General features: G+C 39.3%; 2 protein-coding genes across 2 annotated transcripts in view; both read right to left on the bottom strand.

Moving 5' to 3' along the window:
• LOC139762891 (uncharacterized) overlaps nt 1-1,443 on the bottom strand; it is a 3,514-nt gene extending 2,071 nt beyond the window's left edge. Inside the window, exon 1 of the mRNA XM_071688126.1 lies at nt 1,433-1,443. The gene's annotated coding sequence lies outside the window, so the exon portion shown is untranslated. The remainder of the gene's footprint in view (nt 1-1,432) is intronic.
• A 665-nt stretch (nt 1,444-2,108) lies between these two features.
• On the bottom strand, nt 2,109-12,668 carry LOC139762951 (ubiquitin carboxyl-terminal hydrolase 8-like). Its single transcript, XM_071688275.1, has 7 exons — nt 12,546-12,668; nt 10,465-10,580; nt 9,482-9,596; nt 9,172-9,189; nt 7,668-7,772; nt 3,617-3,811; nt 2,109-2,114 (listed from the first exon to the last, which is right to left on the bottom strand). The coding sequence occupies exons 1-7, from the start codon at nt 12,666-12,668 to the stop codon at nt 2,109-2,111; spliced, it is 678 nt and encodes a 225-aa protein (XP_071544376.1).
• Between the last annotated feature and the right edge of the window lie 6,409 nt (nt 12,669-19,077).

Raw genomic sequence — 19,077 nt, 5'->3', positions numbered from 1 at the left:
AACCTGAATATTGTGTCATTATTCACTTCCACCTTTCATTAAATTGAGAAAAGCTAACACTACCTGAATATTGTGTCATTATTCACTTCCACCTCCCATTAAATGATGAAAAGCTAACCCTACCTGAATATTGTGTCATTATTCACTTCCACCTCCCATTAGATGATGAAAAGCTAACCATACATCCCATTAAATTAAGAAAAGCTAACCCTAGTCATTATTCACTTCCACCTCCCATTCAATGATGAAAAGCTAACCCTACCTGAATATTGTGTCATTAATTACTTCCACCTCCCATTCAATGATGAAAAGCTAACCCTACCTGAATATTGTGTCATTATTTACTTCCACCTCCCATTCAATGATGAAAAGCTAACCCTACCTGAATATTGTATCATTATTCACTTCCACCTCCCATTAGATGATGAAAAGCTAACCATACATCCCATTAAATTAAGAAAAGCTAACCCTAGTCATTATTCACTTCCACCTCCCATTAAATGATGAAAAGCTAACCCTACCTGAATATTGTGTCATTATTCATTTCCACCTCCCATTAGATGATGAAAAGCTAACCATACATCCCATTAAATTAAGAAAAGCTAACCCTAGTCATTATTCACTTCCACCTCCCATTCAATGATGAAAAGCTAACCCTACCTGAATATTGTGTCATTATTCAATTCCACCTCCCATTCAATGATGAAAAGCTAACCCTACCTGAATATTGTGTCATTATTCACTTCCACCTCCCATTAGATGATGAAAAGCTAACCATACATCCCATTAAATTAAGAAAAGCTAACCCTAGTCATTATTCACTTCCACCTCCCATTAAATGAAGAAAAGCTAACACCACCTGAATATTGTGTCATTATTCACTTCCACCTCCCATTAGATGATGAAAAGCTAACCATACATCCCATTAGATTAAGAAAAGCTAACCCTAGTCATTATTCACTTCCACCTCCCATTAAATGATGAAAAGCTAACCCTACCTGAATATTGTGTCATTATTCACTTCCACCTTCCATTAGATGATGAAAAGCTAACCATACATCCCATTAAATTAAGAAAAGCTAACCCTAGTCATTATTCACTTCCACCTCCCATTCAATGATGAAAAGCTAACCCTACCTGAATATTGTGTCATTATTCACTTCCACCTCCCATTCAATGATGAAAAGCTAACCCTACCTGAATATTGTGTCATTATTCACTTCCACCTCCCATTAAATGAAGAAAAGCTAACACTACGTGAATATTGTGTCATTATTCACTTCCACCTCCCATTAAGAATATCATAGATATTCCAATTATTGGTTTATTATAACCTCTTAGGGTAATTAAGTGCCTAGATTAGAATTAGAATGTCTAATTGATGGTAAAGTGATTATGTGGTCGTATAGGTGTATAGCCACCACTGCTATACCTGGTAAGGTGTATAGCAGCCACTACTATACTTGGTAAGGTGTATAGCGACCATTACTATGCCTGGTAAGGTGTATAGCGACCATTACTATACCTGGTAAGGTGTATAGCGGCCACTGCTATGCCTGGTAAGGTGTATAGCGGCCACTGCTATACCTGGTAAGGTGTATAGCGACCACTGCTATACCTGGTAAGGTGTATAGCGACCACTACTATACCTGGTAAGGTGTATAGCAGCCACTACTATACCTGGTAAGGTGTATAGCGACCATTACTATGCCTGGTAAGGTGTATAGCGACCATTACTATGCCTGGTAAGGTGTATAGCGGCCACTGCTATACCTGGTAAGGTGTATAGCCACCACTGCTATACCTGGTAAGGTGTATAGCCACCACTGCTATACCTGGTAAGGTGTATAGCAGCCACTACTATACCTGGTGAGGTGTATAGCGACCATTATTATACCTTATAAGGTGTATAGCGACCATTACTATACCTGGTAAGGTGTATAGCGACCACTGCTATACCTGATAAGGTGTATAGCGACCACTATTATACCTTATAAGGTGTATAGCGACCACTACTGTAACTGGTAAGGTGTATAGCGACCATTACTATACCTGGTAAGGTGTATAGCAGCCACTACTATACCTGGTAAGGTGTATAGCGACCACTGCTATACCTGGTAACGTGTATAGCGACCATTAGTATACCTAGTAAGGTGTATAGCGACCACTATTATACCTTATAAGGTGAATAGCGACCATTACTATACGTGGTAAGGTGTATAGCAACCACTGCTATACCTAGTAAGGTGTATAGCGACCACTGCTATACCTGGTAAGGTGTATAGCGACCACTGCTATACCTGGTAACGTGTATAGCGACCATTATTATACCTTATAAGGTGTATAGCGACCATTACTATACCTGGTAAGATGTATAGCGACCACTGCTATACCTGGTAAGGTGTATAGCGACCACTGCTATACCTGGTAACGTGTATAGCGACCATTAGTATACCTGGTAAGGTGTATAGCGACCATTACTATGCCTGGTAAGGTGTATAGCGACCACTGCTATACCTGGTAAGGTGTATAGCGACCATTACTATACCTGGTAAGGTGTATAGCGACCATTACAATGCCTGGTAAGGTGTATAGCGACCATTACTATACCTGGTAAAGTGTATAGCGACCACTATTATACCTTATAAGGTGTATAGCGACCATTACTATACCTGGTAAGGTGTATAGCGACCATTACTATACCTGGTAAGGTGTATAGCGACCACTATTATACCTTATAAGGTGTATAGCGACCATTACTATACCTGGTAAGGTGTATAGCGACCATTACTATGCCTGGTAAGGTGTATAGCGACCATTACTATACCTGGTAAGGTGTATAGCGACCATTACTATGCCTGGTAAGGTGTATAGCGACCATTACAATGCCTGGTAAGGTGTATAGCGACCATTACTATACCTGGTAAAGTGTATAGCGACCACTATTATACCTTATAAGGTGTATAGCGACCATTACTATACCTGGTAAGGTGTATAGCGACCATTACTATACCTGGTAAGGTGTATAGCGACCACTATTATACCTTATAAGGTGTATAGCGACCATTACTATACCTGGTAAGGTGTATAGCGACCACTATTATACCTTATAAGGTGTATAGCGACCACTACTATACCTGGTAAGGTGTATAGCGAGTACTGGGGGTAGCCTCTGTATCTTGGTGTAGTGGGCGCACTGGTGTGTACTGTGGCAGTGGTGACAATCCCACGTTATCGTCTGAGTTTGGAAATGGTTCTCAAGGAGCTTCTGTAGGAGAGCAAGAGAGAGAGAAAAGAAAAAATAAATAGAAACGTAAGCCGTGGCTGTCTAGGTTCACTCTCTCTCTCTCCTCTCTCTCTCTCTCTCTCTCTCTCTCTCTCTCTCTCTCTCTCTCTCTCTCACACACACACACACACACACACACACACACACACACACACACACCTCTCTCTTCCTCTCTCTCTCTCTCTCTCTCTCTCTCTCTCTCTCTCTCTCTCTCTCTCTCTCTCTCTCTCTCTCCACACACACACACACACACACACACACACACACTCTCTCTCACTCTCACCTCTCCCTCCCTCTCTCACTCTCCCTCCCTCTCCCTCACACACTCACCTGCAGTGTACACTCCTCGTTGCTGTTCACAGCCAGGGTCAGCGTTTCAAAAGTTTCGCTGGTGGTGGAGACCACCTTACCCTGCACCTGGCAGAAGATCACAGAGTCGCTTCGTCCTTGGAAGAGGCTGGCAATGATGGACGAGTCTTCGTCCTCCCCTGGGGCCACGCCCTTGGGCACGCTGGAGCCGGCTTTCTGACGGTGAAAGAGAAAGAGTCGATCACTCAGCTCCATATGGTACATGGGCGCCATTTCCCGCGTGGGCGGACGTGGGGGCTTTCTGACGGTGAAAGAGAGAGAAACAGTCGATCACTCAGCTCCATATGGTACATGGGCGCCATTTCCCGCGTGAGCGGATGTGGGGGCTTTCTGACGGTGAAAGAGATACGAGAGAGAAAGAGTCGATCACTCAGCTCCATATGGTACATGGGCGCCATTTCCCGCGTGAGCGGACGTAGCGTCAAGAGGGAAGACGGAGGGTTATATAAAGGCACAGTTCCTCTCTTGGCTCTTGGCTCTGTTCCTTGTCTTCGCTCCATGTGGTACATGAGCGCCATTTCCCGCGTGAGCGGACGTAGCGTCAAGAGGGGAAACGGAGGGTATATTATATAAGGCACAGTTCCTCTCTTGGCTCTTGGCTCTATTCCTTCTTTTGGGAGGTAATACAGGAGGAGAGGATTTCCAGCCCCGAGCTCCATCCCCTTTTAGTCACCTTCTACGACACTCGGGGAATACGTACTTGATCGCCGTCTCCTGTGCCAACGAGGTAGCGCCAGGAAAACGGACAAAAAAAAAAAGGCCACCTTCGTTCACACTCAGTCTCTAGCTGTCATGTAATAATGCACCGAAACCACAGCTCCCTTTCCCCATCCAGGCCCCACAGAACTTTCCATGGTTTACCCCAGACGCTTCACATGCCCTGGTTCAATCCATTGACAGCACGTCGACCCCGGTATACCACATCGTTCCAATTCACGCTCTCCCGTGCACGCCTTTCACCCTCCTGCATGTCTCTTGCTCTTCTGTTCAGGTTCTTTAGAAGGCGACAATGCAAGAGGGGAGGATCTCTCTCTCTCTCTCTCTCTCTCTCTCTCTCTCTCTCTCTCTCTCTCTCTCTCTCTCTCTCCCCAAATGGCCCTTCGCTCATTTATACTAGCAATTTCCATTTAATCAGGCGTTTCAACCTGGGATAGATGTCATGCATTGCAGAATCACATGGAAAAAAAAATTGAAAAAAAAAATGAGTTGCCAAGTGCACTTTCGTGTCATAATCACATCATCATTAGGGGGAGACACAAGAGAGAAATATTGAAACACGATAAGTTGCCAAGTGCACTTTCGTGTCATAATCACATCATCATCAGGGGAGACACAAGAGAGAAATGTAACAGTCACTTGATATACAACGAAGAGACGTAGTCAGGGAAAATGAAACATGATAAGTTGCCCAAGTGCACTTTCGTGTCATAATCACATCATCATCAGGGGAGACACAAGAGAGAAATATAACAGTCACTTGATATACAACGAAGAGACGTAGTCAGGGAAAATGAAACAGGATAAGTTGCCCAAGTGCACTTTCGTGTCATAATCACATCATCATCAGGGGAGACACAAGAGAGAAATATAACAGTCACTTGATATACATGGAAGAGACGGAGCTACGACGCCATTTGGTAAACATGTGATTGTTTACCAAAACAGACAACCAGCGTTATCATAAACTTATTATGTAAACAAGAAGGGGAATTGTTTACAAATTGTTATAAACAATAAAGTTATCCAATTTATGTAGACCATCACTAATATTAATGTTATAATTATTTACTAATATTAATATTATAATTATTTATTTATTTACTAATATTAATGTTATTATTTATTTACTAATATTAATGTTATTATTTATTTACTAATATTAATGTTATTATTTATTTACTAATATTAATGTTATAATTATTTATTTATTTACTAATATTAATGTTATTATTTATTTACTAATATTAATATTATAATTATTTATTTATTTACTAATATTAATGTTATTATTTATTTACTAATATTAATGTTATAATTATTTACTAATATTAATGTTATAATTATTTATTTATTTACTAATATTAATGTTATTATTTATTTACTAATATTAATGTTATTATTTATTTACTAATATTAATGTTATAATTATTTATTTATTTACTAATATTAATGTTATGATTATTTATTTACTAATATTAATGTTATAATTATTTATTTATTTACTAATATTAATGTTATTATTTATTTACTAATATTAATGTTATAATTATTTATTTATTTACTAATATTAATGTTATAATTATTTATTTACTAATATTAATGTTATAATTATTTATTTATTTACTAATATTAATGTTTATTTATTTATTTACTAATATTAATGTTATAATTATTTATTTTATTACTAATATTAATGTTATGATTATTTTTTACTAATATTAATGTTATAATTATTTATTTATTTACTAATATTAATGTTATGATTATTTATTACTAATATTAATGTTATAATTATTTATGTATTTAATTATAGAAGATTAAGTGATGTTTATCTTAGTGGAGGAGTTAGAGTTGATAACTGAATTAGCATTATTCCAGTGAATACAATGGTGATAATTTCTTTATCCAGGTCATACATAACAGGTCCTGAGCGTCCTATACCTTCCCCAGGTCATACATAACAGGTCATGAGCGTCCTATACCTTCCCCAGGTCATACATATCAGGTCATGAGCGTCCTATACCTTCCCCAGGTCATACATATCAGGTCATGAGCGTCCTGTACCTTCCCCAGGTCATACATAACAGGTCATGAGCGTCCTATACCTTCAGCAGGTCATACATAACAGGTCTTGAGCGTCCTATACCTTCCCCAGGTCATACATAACAGGTCATGAGCGTCCTATACCTTCACCAGGTCATACATAACAGGTCATGAGCGTCCTATACCTTCCCCAGGTCATACATAACAGGTCATGAGCGTCCTATACCTTCCCCAGGTCATACATAACAGGTCATGAGCGTCCTATACCTTCCCCAGGTCATACATAACAGGTCATGAGCGTCCTATACCTTCACCAGGTCATACATAACAGGGCATGAGCGTCCTATACCTTCCCCAGGTCATACGTAACAGGTCATGAGCGTCCTATACCTTCCCCAGGTCATACATAACAGGTCATGAGCGTCCTATACCTTCCCCAGGTCATACATAACAGGTCATGAGCGTCCTATACCTTCTCCAGGTCATACATAACAGGTCATGAGCGTCCTATACCTTCCCCAGGTCATACATAACAGGTCATGAACGTCCTATACTTCCCCAGGTCATACATAACAGGTCATGACGTCCCCTATACCTTCCCCAGGTCATACATAACAGGTCATGAAGCGTCCTATACCTTCCCCAGGTCATACATAACAGGTCATGAGCGTCCTATACCTTCCCAGGTCATACATAACAGGTCATGAACGTCTTATACCTTCCCCAGGTCATACATAACAGGTCATGAGCGTCCTATACCTTCCCAGGTCATACATAACAGGTCATGACGTCCTATACCTTCCCCAGGTCATACATAACAGGTCATGAGCGTCCTATACCTTCCCCAGGTCATACATAACAGGTCATGAACGTCCTATACCTTCCCCAGGTCATACATAACAGGTCATGAGCGTCCTATACCTTCCCCAGGTCATACATAACAGGTCATGAGCGTCCTATACCTTCACCAGGTCATACATAACAGGTCATGAACGTCTTATACCTTCCCCAGGTCATACATAACAGGTCATGAGCGTCCTATACCTTCCCCAGGTCATACATAACAGGTCATGAGCGTCCTATACCTTCCCCAGGTCATACATAACAGGTCATGAACGTCCTATACCTTCCCCAGGTCATACATAACAGGTCATGAGCGTCCTATACCTTCCCCAGGTCATACATAACAGGTCATGAGCGTCCTATACCTTCCCCAGGTCATACATAACAGGTCACGAGTGGGCCTTACCTTCCCCAGGTCATCGTGTAGCCACAGTAACAGGTCACACAGCAGGTCATGGGCGTCCATCTGTGAGTTGCCCACAAACATGTTGTCACACGCCTCCAGGACGCTCTGTGGGGGAGATGGTGAGGTGAATTGGATGATCTAATGATGTTGTGGGAAATATATATATATATATATATATATATATATATATATATATATATATATATATATATATATATAATATATATATATATATATATATATATTCCTGTGAGTCCACGGGGAAAATGAAACACGAGAAGTTCCCAAGTGCACTTTCGTGTCATAATCACATCATCATCAGGGGAGACACAAGAGAGAAATATAACAGTCACTTGATATACATCGAAGATGACGAAGCTACGACGCCATTTGGTAAACATGTTTACCCTGATGATGTGATTATTACACGAAAGTGCACTTGGGAACTTTCCGTGTTTCATTTTCCCCGTGGACTCATAGGAATATCTTGATCACGCGCAAAATTGTGATCCTTTCCAACATAATATTATATATATATATATATATATATATATATATATATATATATATATATATATATATATATATATATTATATATATATCGAGGATGTAAGGCATGTGTACGTGTAGGAAGAGAGGAAAGTGATTGGTTCTCATTGAATGTAAGTTTGCGGCAGGGGTGTGTGATGTCTCCATGGTTTACCTTAAACTCTCAAGACTTACCTTAAACTCTCAAGACTTACCCTAAACTCTCGAGACTTACCTTAAACTCTCAAGACTTACCTTAAACTCTCGAGACTTACCTTAAACTCTCGAGACTTACCTTAACTCCGAGCTTACTTAAACTCTCGAGACTTACCTTAAACTCTCAAGACTTACCTTAAACTCTCAAGAACCTTAACCTTAATTACTACTTCAGACTTACCTTAAACTCTCGAGACTTACCTTAAACTCTCGAGACTTACCTTAAACTCTCGAGACTTACCTTAAACTCTCGAGACTTACCTTAAACTCTCAAGACTTACCTTAAACTCTCGAGACTTACCTTAAACTCTCAAGACTTACCTTAAACTCTCGAGACTTACCTTAAACTCTCAAGACTTACCTTTAACTCTCAAGACTTACCTTAAACTCTTGAGACTTACCTTAAACTCTCGAGACTTACCTTAAACTCTCGAGACTTACCTTAAACTCTCAAGACTTACCTTAAACTCTTGAGACTTACCTTAAACTCTCAAGACTTACCTTAAACTCTCAAGACTTACCTTAAACTCTTGAGACTTACCTTAAACTCTCAAGACTTACCTTAAACTCTCAAGACTTACCTTAAACTCTTGAGACTTACCTTAAACTCTCGAGACTTACCTTAAACTCTCAAGACTTACCTTAAACTCTTGAGACTTACCTTAAACTCTCAAGACTTACCTTAAACTCTCAAGACTTACCTTAAACTCTCAAGACTTACCTTAAACTCTCAAGACTTACCTAAAACTCAAGACTTACCTTAAACTCTCGAGACACCTAAAACTCAGGACTTACCTTAAACTCTCGAGACTTACCTTAAACTCTCAAGACTTACCTTAAACTCTCAAGACTTACCTAAAACTCAAGACTTACCTTAAACTCTCGACTTACCTAAAACTCAGGACTTACCTTAAACTCTCGAGACTTACCTTAAACTCTCGAGACTTACCTTAAACTCTCAAGACTTACCTTAAACTCTTGAGACTTACCTTAAACTCTCAAGACTTACCTTAAACTCTTGAGACTTACCTTAAACTCTCAAGACTTACCTTAAACTCTGGAGACTTACCTTAAACTCCTTCATGAGAGTGGAGTTGGTTGTGTGTGTCTCGAGGGCGTGGAAGACCCGAGCGAGGGCCTTGGCCACCCGTCCCTGGTGGTGGCTGGTGGAGCTCAGGTCCCTTCTGTAGGAGAGAGACGCCCTGGCTCAGCTGAAGTGGGTACACACACACACACACACACACACACACACACACACATTCTTGTGTGACTTAAGCAACATAAATATAGTATAAGAACGGGGCAACAATCCAATTGCCTTGTTTAATCACGTTAAAAACTATGATCATTATATTGACTAGAGTAATACCATCTCAGTTATTAACTCTAACTCTATTTCCAAGAGAAATATCATTGAATCTTCTATTATTAAATACACAAAGAATTATAATCTTAACATTAGTGATGGTCTATATAAATTAGATAACTTTATTGTTGATAAAATTTGTAAAATGATAAGTTTATGAACGCTCGTTGTATGTTTTGGACAACACATTTTTACCAAATGGCGTCTTAGCTACGTCACTTCTTCGTTGTATATCAAGTGACTGTTATATTTCTCTCTTGTGTCTCCCCTGATGATGATGTGATTATGACACGAAAGTGCACTTGTGTCTCCCCTGATGATGAGGTGATTATGACACGAAAGTGCACTTGTGTCTCCCCTGATGATGAGGTGATTATGACACGAAAGTGCACTTGGCAACTTATCGTGTCTCACTTTCCCCCGTGGACTCATAGGAATATACTTGATCACGCGCAATATATATATATATATATATATATATATATATATATATATATATATATATATATATATATATATATATATATATATCAGGTACCCATTTTATCGACCAATGAACAGCTGGGTGAACGGTGGACAGACAAATGCACCTAGGATTCGAACCCATACCCACTCGATATCCAAGCTGATTGTGACTGCGCCACATTGGACTCAAGGAGCGTGTGTGTACAGAAGTGTGTACTCACTTGTACATCTCCTGTTTGAAGTACATGCGTAGGTTTTGTATGCTGAAGAGAGACTGGAGAATGATGTTGATGTAACAGGTGTTTCCAATGTTTGGTAGACCGCGAGGTATAGACATCTGAAATGGACACCAATTTGGATTGATAGATGTAGATGTAATAATTTCCCCCCCCCCCCTATTTCTCTGCGTATTCGTACGTCTTCGTCCGTTTCCCATTTGAGCGAGGTAGCGCCAGAAACGGACGAAGAAATGGGTGTGTGTGTCTCTCTCATTCGTTCACATATCCATTTGTGTATATATATACATCCATGTAGATAAACATATAAACCAAAAATTCCCAGCAACACCTATAGTGAGTTCAGTAGACTCCATCCCATATATATAAATTGTCAAAATGGAGTTCAGTACACTCCATCACATATATATAAATTGTCGAAATGGAGTTCAGTACACTCCATCACATATATATAAATTGTCGAAATGGAGTTCAGTACACTCCATCACATATATATAAATTTCAAAATGGAGTTCATAGTCCATCCTATATTAAATTGTCAAATGAGTTCAGTAACTCATACTATATATATATATATTATATATATATATATATATATATATATATATATATATATATATATATATATAAATTGTCAAAATGGAGTTCAGTACACTCCATCCCATATATATAAATTATCAAAATGGAGTTCAGTAGACTCCATCACATATATATAAATTATCAAAATGGTTAGTGTCTATATGAAGCCTTTTAGTACGTTAGATATCAAATTCTAATATCATGAACAATATAAATCTAATTAACAAGTTTAACAATATCAATGTTAATTTTGATATCAAACTTGTTAGCTTTGATGTTTCATCTCTATTCACCAAAGACAATGACCTCTTAGAATATCTAATTAATATCTAATTGATGTCTTAGATAATTTATTTACTTATTTCAAAGTCTGTTTATATTGAATTGATTTAATTTCTTTATAAATGTGTATTACAATCTAATGGAGAAAATTATGCTCAGAAATCTGGTATGGCAATGGGTAACTTTCTTTCACCTCTACTAAGTCATTTTGATATAGAATTTTTTGAAACCAAATTACTAAAGTATATATCTTACCTTTCTAATGCAAATTTGATTTAGATATGTAAATGAAGTTCTTTGTGTTTGGCCAACAAATGAAAATTGACACATACATTTCTCCCCTTAAGAATTTAGTCCCTTCCATTAACTTTACATTAGAAATTGAAGATATTCATGTTTCCATATTTAGAAATATATATAAATTTAACATATACAGAAAACCTAAAATATATGATCATATAAAGTTTAGCATATATAGAAAACCCACCAATATATACTCATATATCCATTATCACTCATTTCAACATGACAAGAGAGTCCAATTATCATCATTTCAATCTATGTTACCTTAGAGCATTACGTATTTACAGTCCAAAGTTTATTAATAATAAGTTTGAGGAAGATATATTCTATTAGATCTAAGTTAAAGTATCTTAGATCTTTCATTGATAAATCCCTGAAGTTAGCAAAGAAATCAGTAAATGGAGTTCGAGTCCAAACCTCCCATTGACACCAAGAATCTTTTAATTCTCCCTTTTAATAATAATTTCACTTTACTTCCCATGTTCTTTAAATCATTTAATGTAATTGTTGCCTTCAGCAACAATAATACTATAAAGAATATCTTAATTAGGAATTCTTCAGAAAATTCTCCTGGATGCATCTATGAAGTGCCATGTGGAAATTGTAATAAGTTTTAAGTTTATATTAATTCTAACTCCAGTACCACGAGAAATATATACATATTTTCCAATATTATATATATATATATATATATATATATATATATATATATATATATATATATATATATATATATTATATATATATATACACTGTATATATATATACATACCTTAGCCAGGTACCCATTTTATTGACCCACATCCCTGAGGATGAACATATGGGGGGTCAGTGTAGACCGTCTCCCACCCGGGAATCGAACCCTGACCACTACCCCACAAAGGCCCCCTTTGTGTACTCACCGTCACACCGGGGGAGATGGGCCTCACTATAGCTCTGTCTTTCCCCGGGGGTTCGTCCCGACGCTGGACCAGTGCCTTAAGGGTGGAAATCTCCAGGTCCTTGGTGGCCAGCTGGTGTCTCATGTCTTCGTTCTCCCTCGCCAGGTGGTCGAATCGAACGCACTGCCGGAGGAAGATGGTCGTGGGTGGTGCGTTCAAAGGGCTTCTCAAAATGATGGGTTGAGTATGATCCTATAGCTCAAAATGAGCCCTAGGTACAAGAAGGGTTCTTAGGCCCGTTGTACAAGAAGGGTTCTGAGCCCTTTGTACAAGAGGGTACAGAAGGGGTTTTGGCCCTATGTACAAGAAGGGTTCTGGGCCCTTTGTACAAGAGGGTACAGAAGGGGTTTTGGCCCTATGTACAAGAAGGGTTCTGGGCCCTATGTACAAGAAGGGTTCTGGGCCCTATGTACAAGAAGGGTTCTGAGCCCTAGGTACAAGAAGGGTTCTTAGGCCCTAGGTACAAGAAGGGCTCTTAGGCCCTATGTACAAGAAGGGTTCTGGGCCCTATGTACAAGAGGGTACAGAAGGGGTTTAGGCCCTATGTACAAGAAGGGTTCTGGGCCCTATGTACAAGAAGGGTTCTGGGCCCTATGTACAAGAAGGGTTGAGCCTAGTACAGAAGGGTTCTTAGGCCTAGGTACAAGAAGGGCTCTTAGGCCCTATGTACAAGAAGGGTTCTGGGCCCTATGTACAAGAGGTACAGAAGGGGTTTAGGCCCTATGTACAAGAAGGGTTCTGGGCCCTATGTACAAGAAGGGTTCTGGGCCCTATGTACAAGAAGGGTTCTGGGCCCTATGTACAAGAAGGGTTCTGGGCCCTATGTACAAGAAGGGTTCTGAGCCCTAGGTACAAGAAGGGTTCTTAGGCCCTAGGTACAAGAAGGGCTCTTAGGCCCTATGTACAAGAAGGGTTCTGGGCCCTATGTACAAGAAGGGTTCTGGGCCCTATGTACAAGAGGGTACAGAAGGGGTTTAGGCCCTATGTACAAGAAGGGTTCTGGGCCCTATGTACAAGAAGGGTTCTGGGCCCTATGTACAAGAAGGGTTCTGGGCCCTATGTACAAGAAGGGCTCTTAGGCCCTATGCACAAGAAGGGTTCTGGGCCCTATGTACAAGAAGGGTTCTGTGCCCTATGTACAAGGGTTCTGGGCCCTATGTACAAGAAGGGTTCTGGGCCCTATGTACAAGAAGGGTTCTGTGCCCTATGTACAAGAAGGGTTCTGTGCCCTATGTACAAAAGGGTTCTGGGCCCTATGTACAAGAAGGGTTCTGGGCCCTTTGTACAAAAAGGGTTCTGGGCCCTATGTACAAGAAGGGTTCTGGGCCCTATGTTACAAGAAGGGTTCTGGCCCTATGTACAAGAAGGGTTCTGGGCCCTATGTACAAGAAGGGTTCTGGGCCCTATGTACAAGAAGGGTTCTGGGCCCTATGTACAAGAGGGTACAGAAGGGGTTTAGGCCCTATGTACAAGAAGGGTTCTGGGCCCTATGTACAAGAAGGGTTCTGGGCCCTATGTACAAGAAGGGTTCTGGGCCCTATGTACAAGAGGGTACAGAAGGGTTCTTGGATATGGAAGATATTTGTGCACACACACACACAACACACACACACACACACACACACACACCAACCCTAGCCAGGTCCCCTAGGCCAAGGATGAACGCCTAGGATTGGCTGTGGACAGACTGGCCACCACTACCAGGATTCGAACTTGGGTGGACTTTTGAATCATGGTCAGCAACGCTGACCACAGCAACCCTAGCCAAGTCGCCTAGGCCAAGGATGAACGCCTAGGATTGGCTGTGGACAGACTGGCCACCACTACCAGGATTCGAACTTGGGTGGACCTGATCTTGAATCATGGTCAGCAACGCTGACCACGACAGTACGGAAACTCTCTCTCTCTCTCTCTCGTGTGTGTGTGTGTGTGTGTGTATGTTTCATATTATGTCTCAGTTGATCAACAGAATTTCACCTTGCTCTTGGAGTCTTCCAACTCACCTTCATCTTCCTCATCTTCGCCATTAGGTCATTCATGTCTCTCGTAGCACTTGATCGTTCCACCGCCCACTTGCACCGTGCCGATCCCAATTCCTTTTCGAGTTGGTGAATATACTGCCTCAGATGATCCTGTGGAAAGTAAGAGACAAAGAATGTACTGTGGGTGCTCCACTAGATGGTTCTGTGGAAGAAAAGTGTTAAAAGATTGTACCATTACGTTTTCAATGGTCTTCACGAACGTAAAACACAGCCCTTGTGGACCAGCTGGTCCATCATCCCCTTTTTGCCGTCCAAAATACCAGATTTTAGAACTTTCACTCAGAACTTATTACGTCCTTCGCATTGCTCTTAATAGGCAATTATGGGATGATCCTGTTAAAGAAAACGGTATGGGCGTATCAGAACTTACGTCCTCCGCATTGCTCTTAATAGGCAGTTATGGGATGATCCTGTGAAAGAAAACGATATGGGCGTAACATTAAAGAAGCTCCAGTAAAACTTTCAAAGTAGTGGAAGGGTCGTATGTGCTAATTTGTAGTTGGTGCAACGTTGAAATAAAGAAGGGCTTATTGTCTGAAAGAGTAGCACACATTAGAAATTTAAAGAGACTAATAAGTGTCATATTAGAATAACATATTAAATCTACAGAGAGGAATTTTGAAGTTCTTATTCCTCAAAGCAAACTTAAGTATGGCGTGTAAAATGATGAGAATAACGAAGGACACCCTAAGTAGTTTTACAGCTATGAAGCAATTTGTCCAATTGATTACAGAAAACGGTGAATTGGCTCAAGACTGCGAAGACATGGCTAAAATCTTAAATGATAGTTAACGATTGAAAACACAATCCATTTCTCGAATCCAAAGTTCCATTGGTAAGAGGGAAGAATGCTTTCCAAGATATTGGCATAGAAAATGAAGATTATTATCAGCACTCCATGGAATTAAAGTAAACAAAATGGTAAGACCAGATAAGTTATATCCGAAGACAATATAAGAAGCGAAGAATGAGATATTTCTATTCTTGACTGATCAAATTTAAAGTCGAATGGAAGTCTGTTAAAAAAAAAAAAAGGTTAAAACTCACTATTCCGTAATCAATGTCCAATCAGCGTAACGTCTGATGTTGGAAGACGATATTCTTTCAAGTCTGACCCATCTATTTGATCCCCTATTTAATGGAATCAAGGCTTATGATGAAGGTATAGCTAGTGACCCCCATCTATCTATTGTTTTTCTTTTTTTTGGAAAACTAACAATAACATTCCACTTCATAGGCTCCATGGTACAGAACGCAAGCAGAGAGTTTGTGGTCAATGGTCAAACCTCAGAATGGTTAGAGGTATCAAATGGGGTGCCTCAGGGATCAGTTTTGGACCCACTTTAGTTTTTCGTACATGTCTATAGTACTGATACTGATAAATGGACTTTGATGTAAGATACAGAATCTGATACTAAACTTGGAAATCAAAATACAACCGAAAAGGGGAAGTCCACGGTTTCTTCAAATTGACGTAGAGAAACTGATGGATTTGGTTCTAATATCGACAGCTGTAAAGTTTTCGAATTTGGAAGTAGAAAAGAAAAAACACACGAGAAGGCAAAGTACAGACATTATGAATTTTTGTTGAGCTGCAAGTGGCACATGTGGGAAAGACATTGGTGTACTAAAGCAGAGTATGATTATGTGCATAAGAGCAGAGGAAAAGCACAAAGAGAAAAATCTTGTTGCCATAAGAAGAAGGACTTGAATTTCAGTCATTGGTGCGTCCCCATCTTGGATCCTATGTTCAGTTGTGGCGACCTCACTGAAGGAAAGACGTAAACAGAATGGACAGCTATTCAGTTGTGGCGACCTCGCTTAAGGAAAGACGTAAACAGAATGGACAGCTGTTCAGTTGTGGCGACCTCGCTTAAGGAAAGACGTAAACAGAATGGACAACTGTTCAGTTGTGGCGACCTCGCTTAAGGAAAGACGTAAACAGAATGGACAGAGTGTAGCGTCCAATTCACCCACACGATTCATGGCCTGGGAAATATATATATATATATATATATATATATATATATATATATATATATATATATATATATATATTAATATATATATATATATACCTTGTGGGGTTGCCGATGTAAACAACTTACATTTCTGTCTCCATTTAGGAAAGAGAAGGGTTCAATGTTGATCGGATATTATGAATTGGACACATTGGAAGTTTCTGTCATCTTGATCTAAGGAGCGAATTAAGTTTATTCGTCTTCTTTCACTCGAAAGTAATGATAGAAATTGGAGAGCAAGGTTTTAATTTGGATGAGAGAAAGTGGAAGGAAGAATACTTGCCACGTCTTCCCTGCATGTCGTAGAAGGCGACTAAAAAGGGGAGGGAGCTGGAGGCGGGAAATCCTCCCCTCCAGTTTATTTTCAGTTTTCCCAAAAGAAGGAACAGAGAAGGGGGCCAAGTGAGGATATTCCCTCAAAGGCTCAGCCCTCTGTACTTAAACGCTACCTCGCTAACGCGGGAAATGGCGGAAAATTAAATGGAACACGATGTCTCTATTTTGGTGAGAAACATCTTAAGGGGAGACTTTATTCGATTATAAAAACCTAAAATACAATAGGCGATTATATTATAAAAACCTTAAATACAGTAGGCGATTATTCGATTATAAAAACCTAAAATACAATAGGCGATTATATTATAAAAACCTTAAATACAGTAGGCGATTATTCGATTATAAAAACCTAAAATACAATAGGCGATTATATTATAAAAACCTTAAATACAATAGGCGATTATTCGATTATAAAAACCTAAAATACAATAGGCGATTATTCTCACCTTAAATACAATAGGCGATTATTCGATTATGAAAACCTTAAATATAATAGGCGATCATTCGATTATGAAAACCTTAAATACAATAGGCGATTATATTATAAAAACCTAAAATACAATATGCGATTATTCTCACCTTAAATATAATAGGCGATTGTTCGATTATAAAAACCTTAAATATAATAGGCGATTATTCGAGTATGAAAAGCTTAAATACAATAGGCGATTATTCGATTATAAAAACCTTAAATACAGTAGGTGATTATATTATGAAAACCTTAAACACAATAGGCGATCCGATTATTCGATTATAAAAACCTTAAATACAATAGGCGATTATTCGAGTATGAAAACCTTAAATACAATAGGCGATTATTCGATTATAAAAACCTAAAATACAATAGGCGATTATTCTCACCTTAAATATAATTTGCGATTATTCGATTATAAAAACTTTAAATACAATAGGCGATTATTCGATTATAAAAACCTTAAATACAATAGGTGATTATATTATGAAAACCTTAAATACAATAGGCGATCCGATTATTCGATTATAAAAACCTTAAATACTATAGGCGATTATTCGAGTATGAAAACCTAAAATACAATAGGCGATTATATTATAAAAACCTAAAATACAATAGGCGATTATATTATAAAAACCTAAAATACAATAGGCAATTAGAATATAAAAACCTAAAATACAATAGGCAATTAGAATATGAGAACCTAAAATACAATAGGCAATTAGAATATGAGAACCTAAAATACAATAGGCAATTAGAATATAAAAACCTAAAATACAATAGGCAATTAGAATATGAGAACCTAAAATACAATAGGCAATTAGAATATAAAAACCTAAAATACAATAGGCAATTAGAATATAAAAACCTAAAATACAATATAGGCGATTAACACATCTCCCAAATGGCATTGCATTATCTTGCCCCCCCCCAAACAGCCCCAAACAGCCCCATTTGACTTACCTGTTGGTCTGTGGAAGCCAATTGACCTTGAACCTCTCGAAGCTCCCTCCTCAAACTCACTAACTCCGTTGCCTGCGTGGAGACGAGGCGCCTCAAGGTGGCTGTCTGTTCTTCATCTGTTCTATCGTCCGTTCTGGTGTTCTCAAGAACCTGGAGCTTCGCCTGTTGGGACATGTTTGAGTGAGTGTTGTGTTGTGGGTGTTGTGTGGTGTGTTGTGGGTCTGTGTGTTGTGTTGTGGGCCTGTGTGTTGTGTTGTGTTGTGGGTCTGTGTGTTGTGTTGTGGGTCTGTGTGTTGTGTTGTGGGCCTGTGTGTTGTGTTGTGGGTCTGTGTGGTGTGTTGTGGGTCTGTGTGGTGTGTTGTGGGTGTTGTGTGGTGTGTTGTGGGTCTGTGTGTTGTGCTGTGGGCCTGTGTGATGTGTTGTGTTGTGGGTCTGTGTGTTGTGTTGTGGGTCTGTGTGTTGTGTTGTGGGCCTGTGTGTGTTGTGTTGTGGGTCTGTGTGTGGTTGTGTTGGGTTGTGTGTGTGTTGTGTTGTGGGGTGTGTGTGTTGTGTTGTGGGTTGTGTGTGTTGTGTTGTGGGCTGTGTGTTGTTGTGTTGTGGGCTGTGTGTTGTGTGGTGGGCTGTGGTGTGTGGTGGGCTGTGGTGTGTGGTGGGCGTTG

Source organism: Panulirus ornatus, chromosome 45 (assembly GCF_036320965.1).
Source record: "Panulirus ornatus isolate Po-2019 chromosome 45, ASM3632096v1, whole genome shotgun sequence".
Taxonomy (NCBI): Eukaryota; Metazoa; Arthropoda; class Malacostraca; order Decapoda; family Palinuridae; genus Panulirus; species Panulirus ornatus.
Note: the sequence above shows the minus strand (reverse complement) of the source record. Positions and strands in the feature narration are given on the sequence as shown.

Excerpts from the sequence above, each read along its gene's own strand:
- LOC139762951 (XM_071688275.1), bottom strand. The coding sequence starts at position 12,668 with ATGAGACACCAGCTGGCCACCAAGGACCTGGAGATTTCCACCCTTAAG. Across the intron at positions 10,581-12,545 it reads CCATCTCCCCCGGTGTGACG|ATGTCTATACCTCGCGGTCT; the intron begins GTGAGTACACAA and ends TGTCCATTTCAG. Across the intron at positions 9,597-10,464 it reads TTCAAACAGGAGATGTACAA|AAGGGACCTGAGCTCCACCA; the intron begins GTGAGTACACAC and ends TCTCTCCTACAG.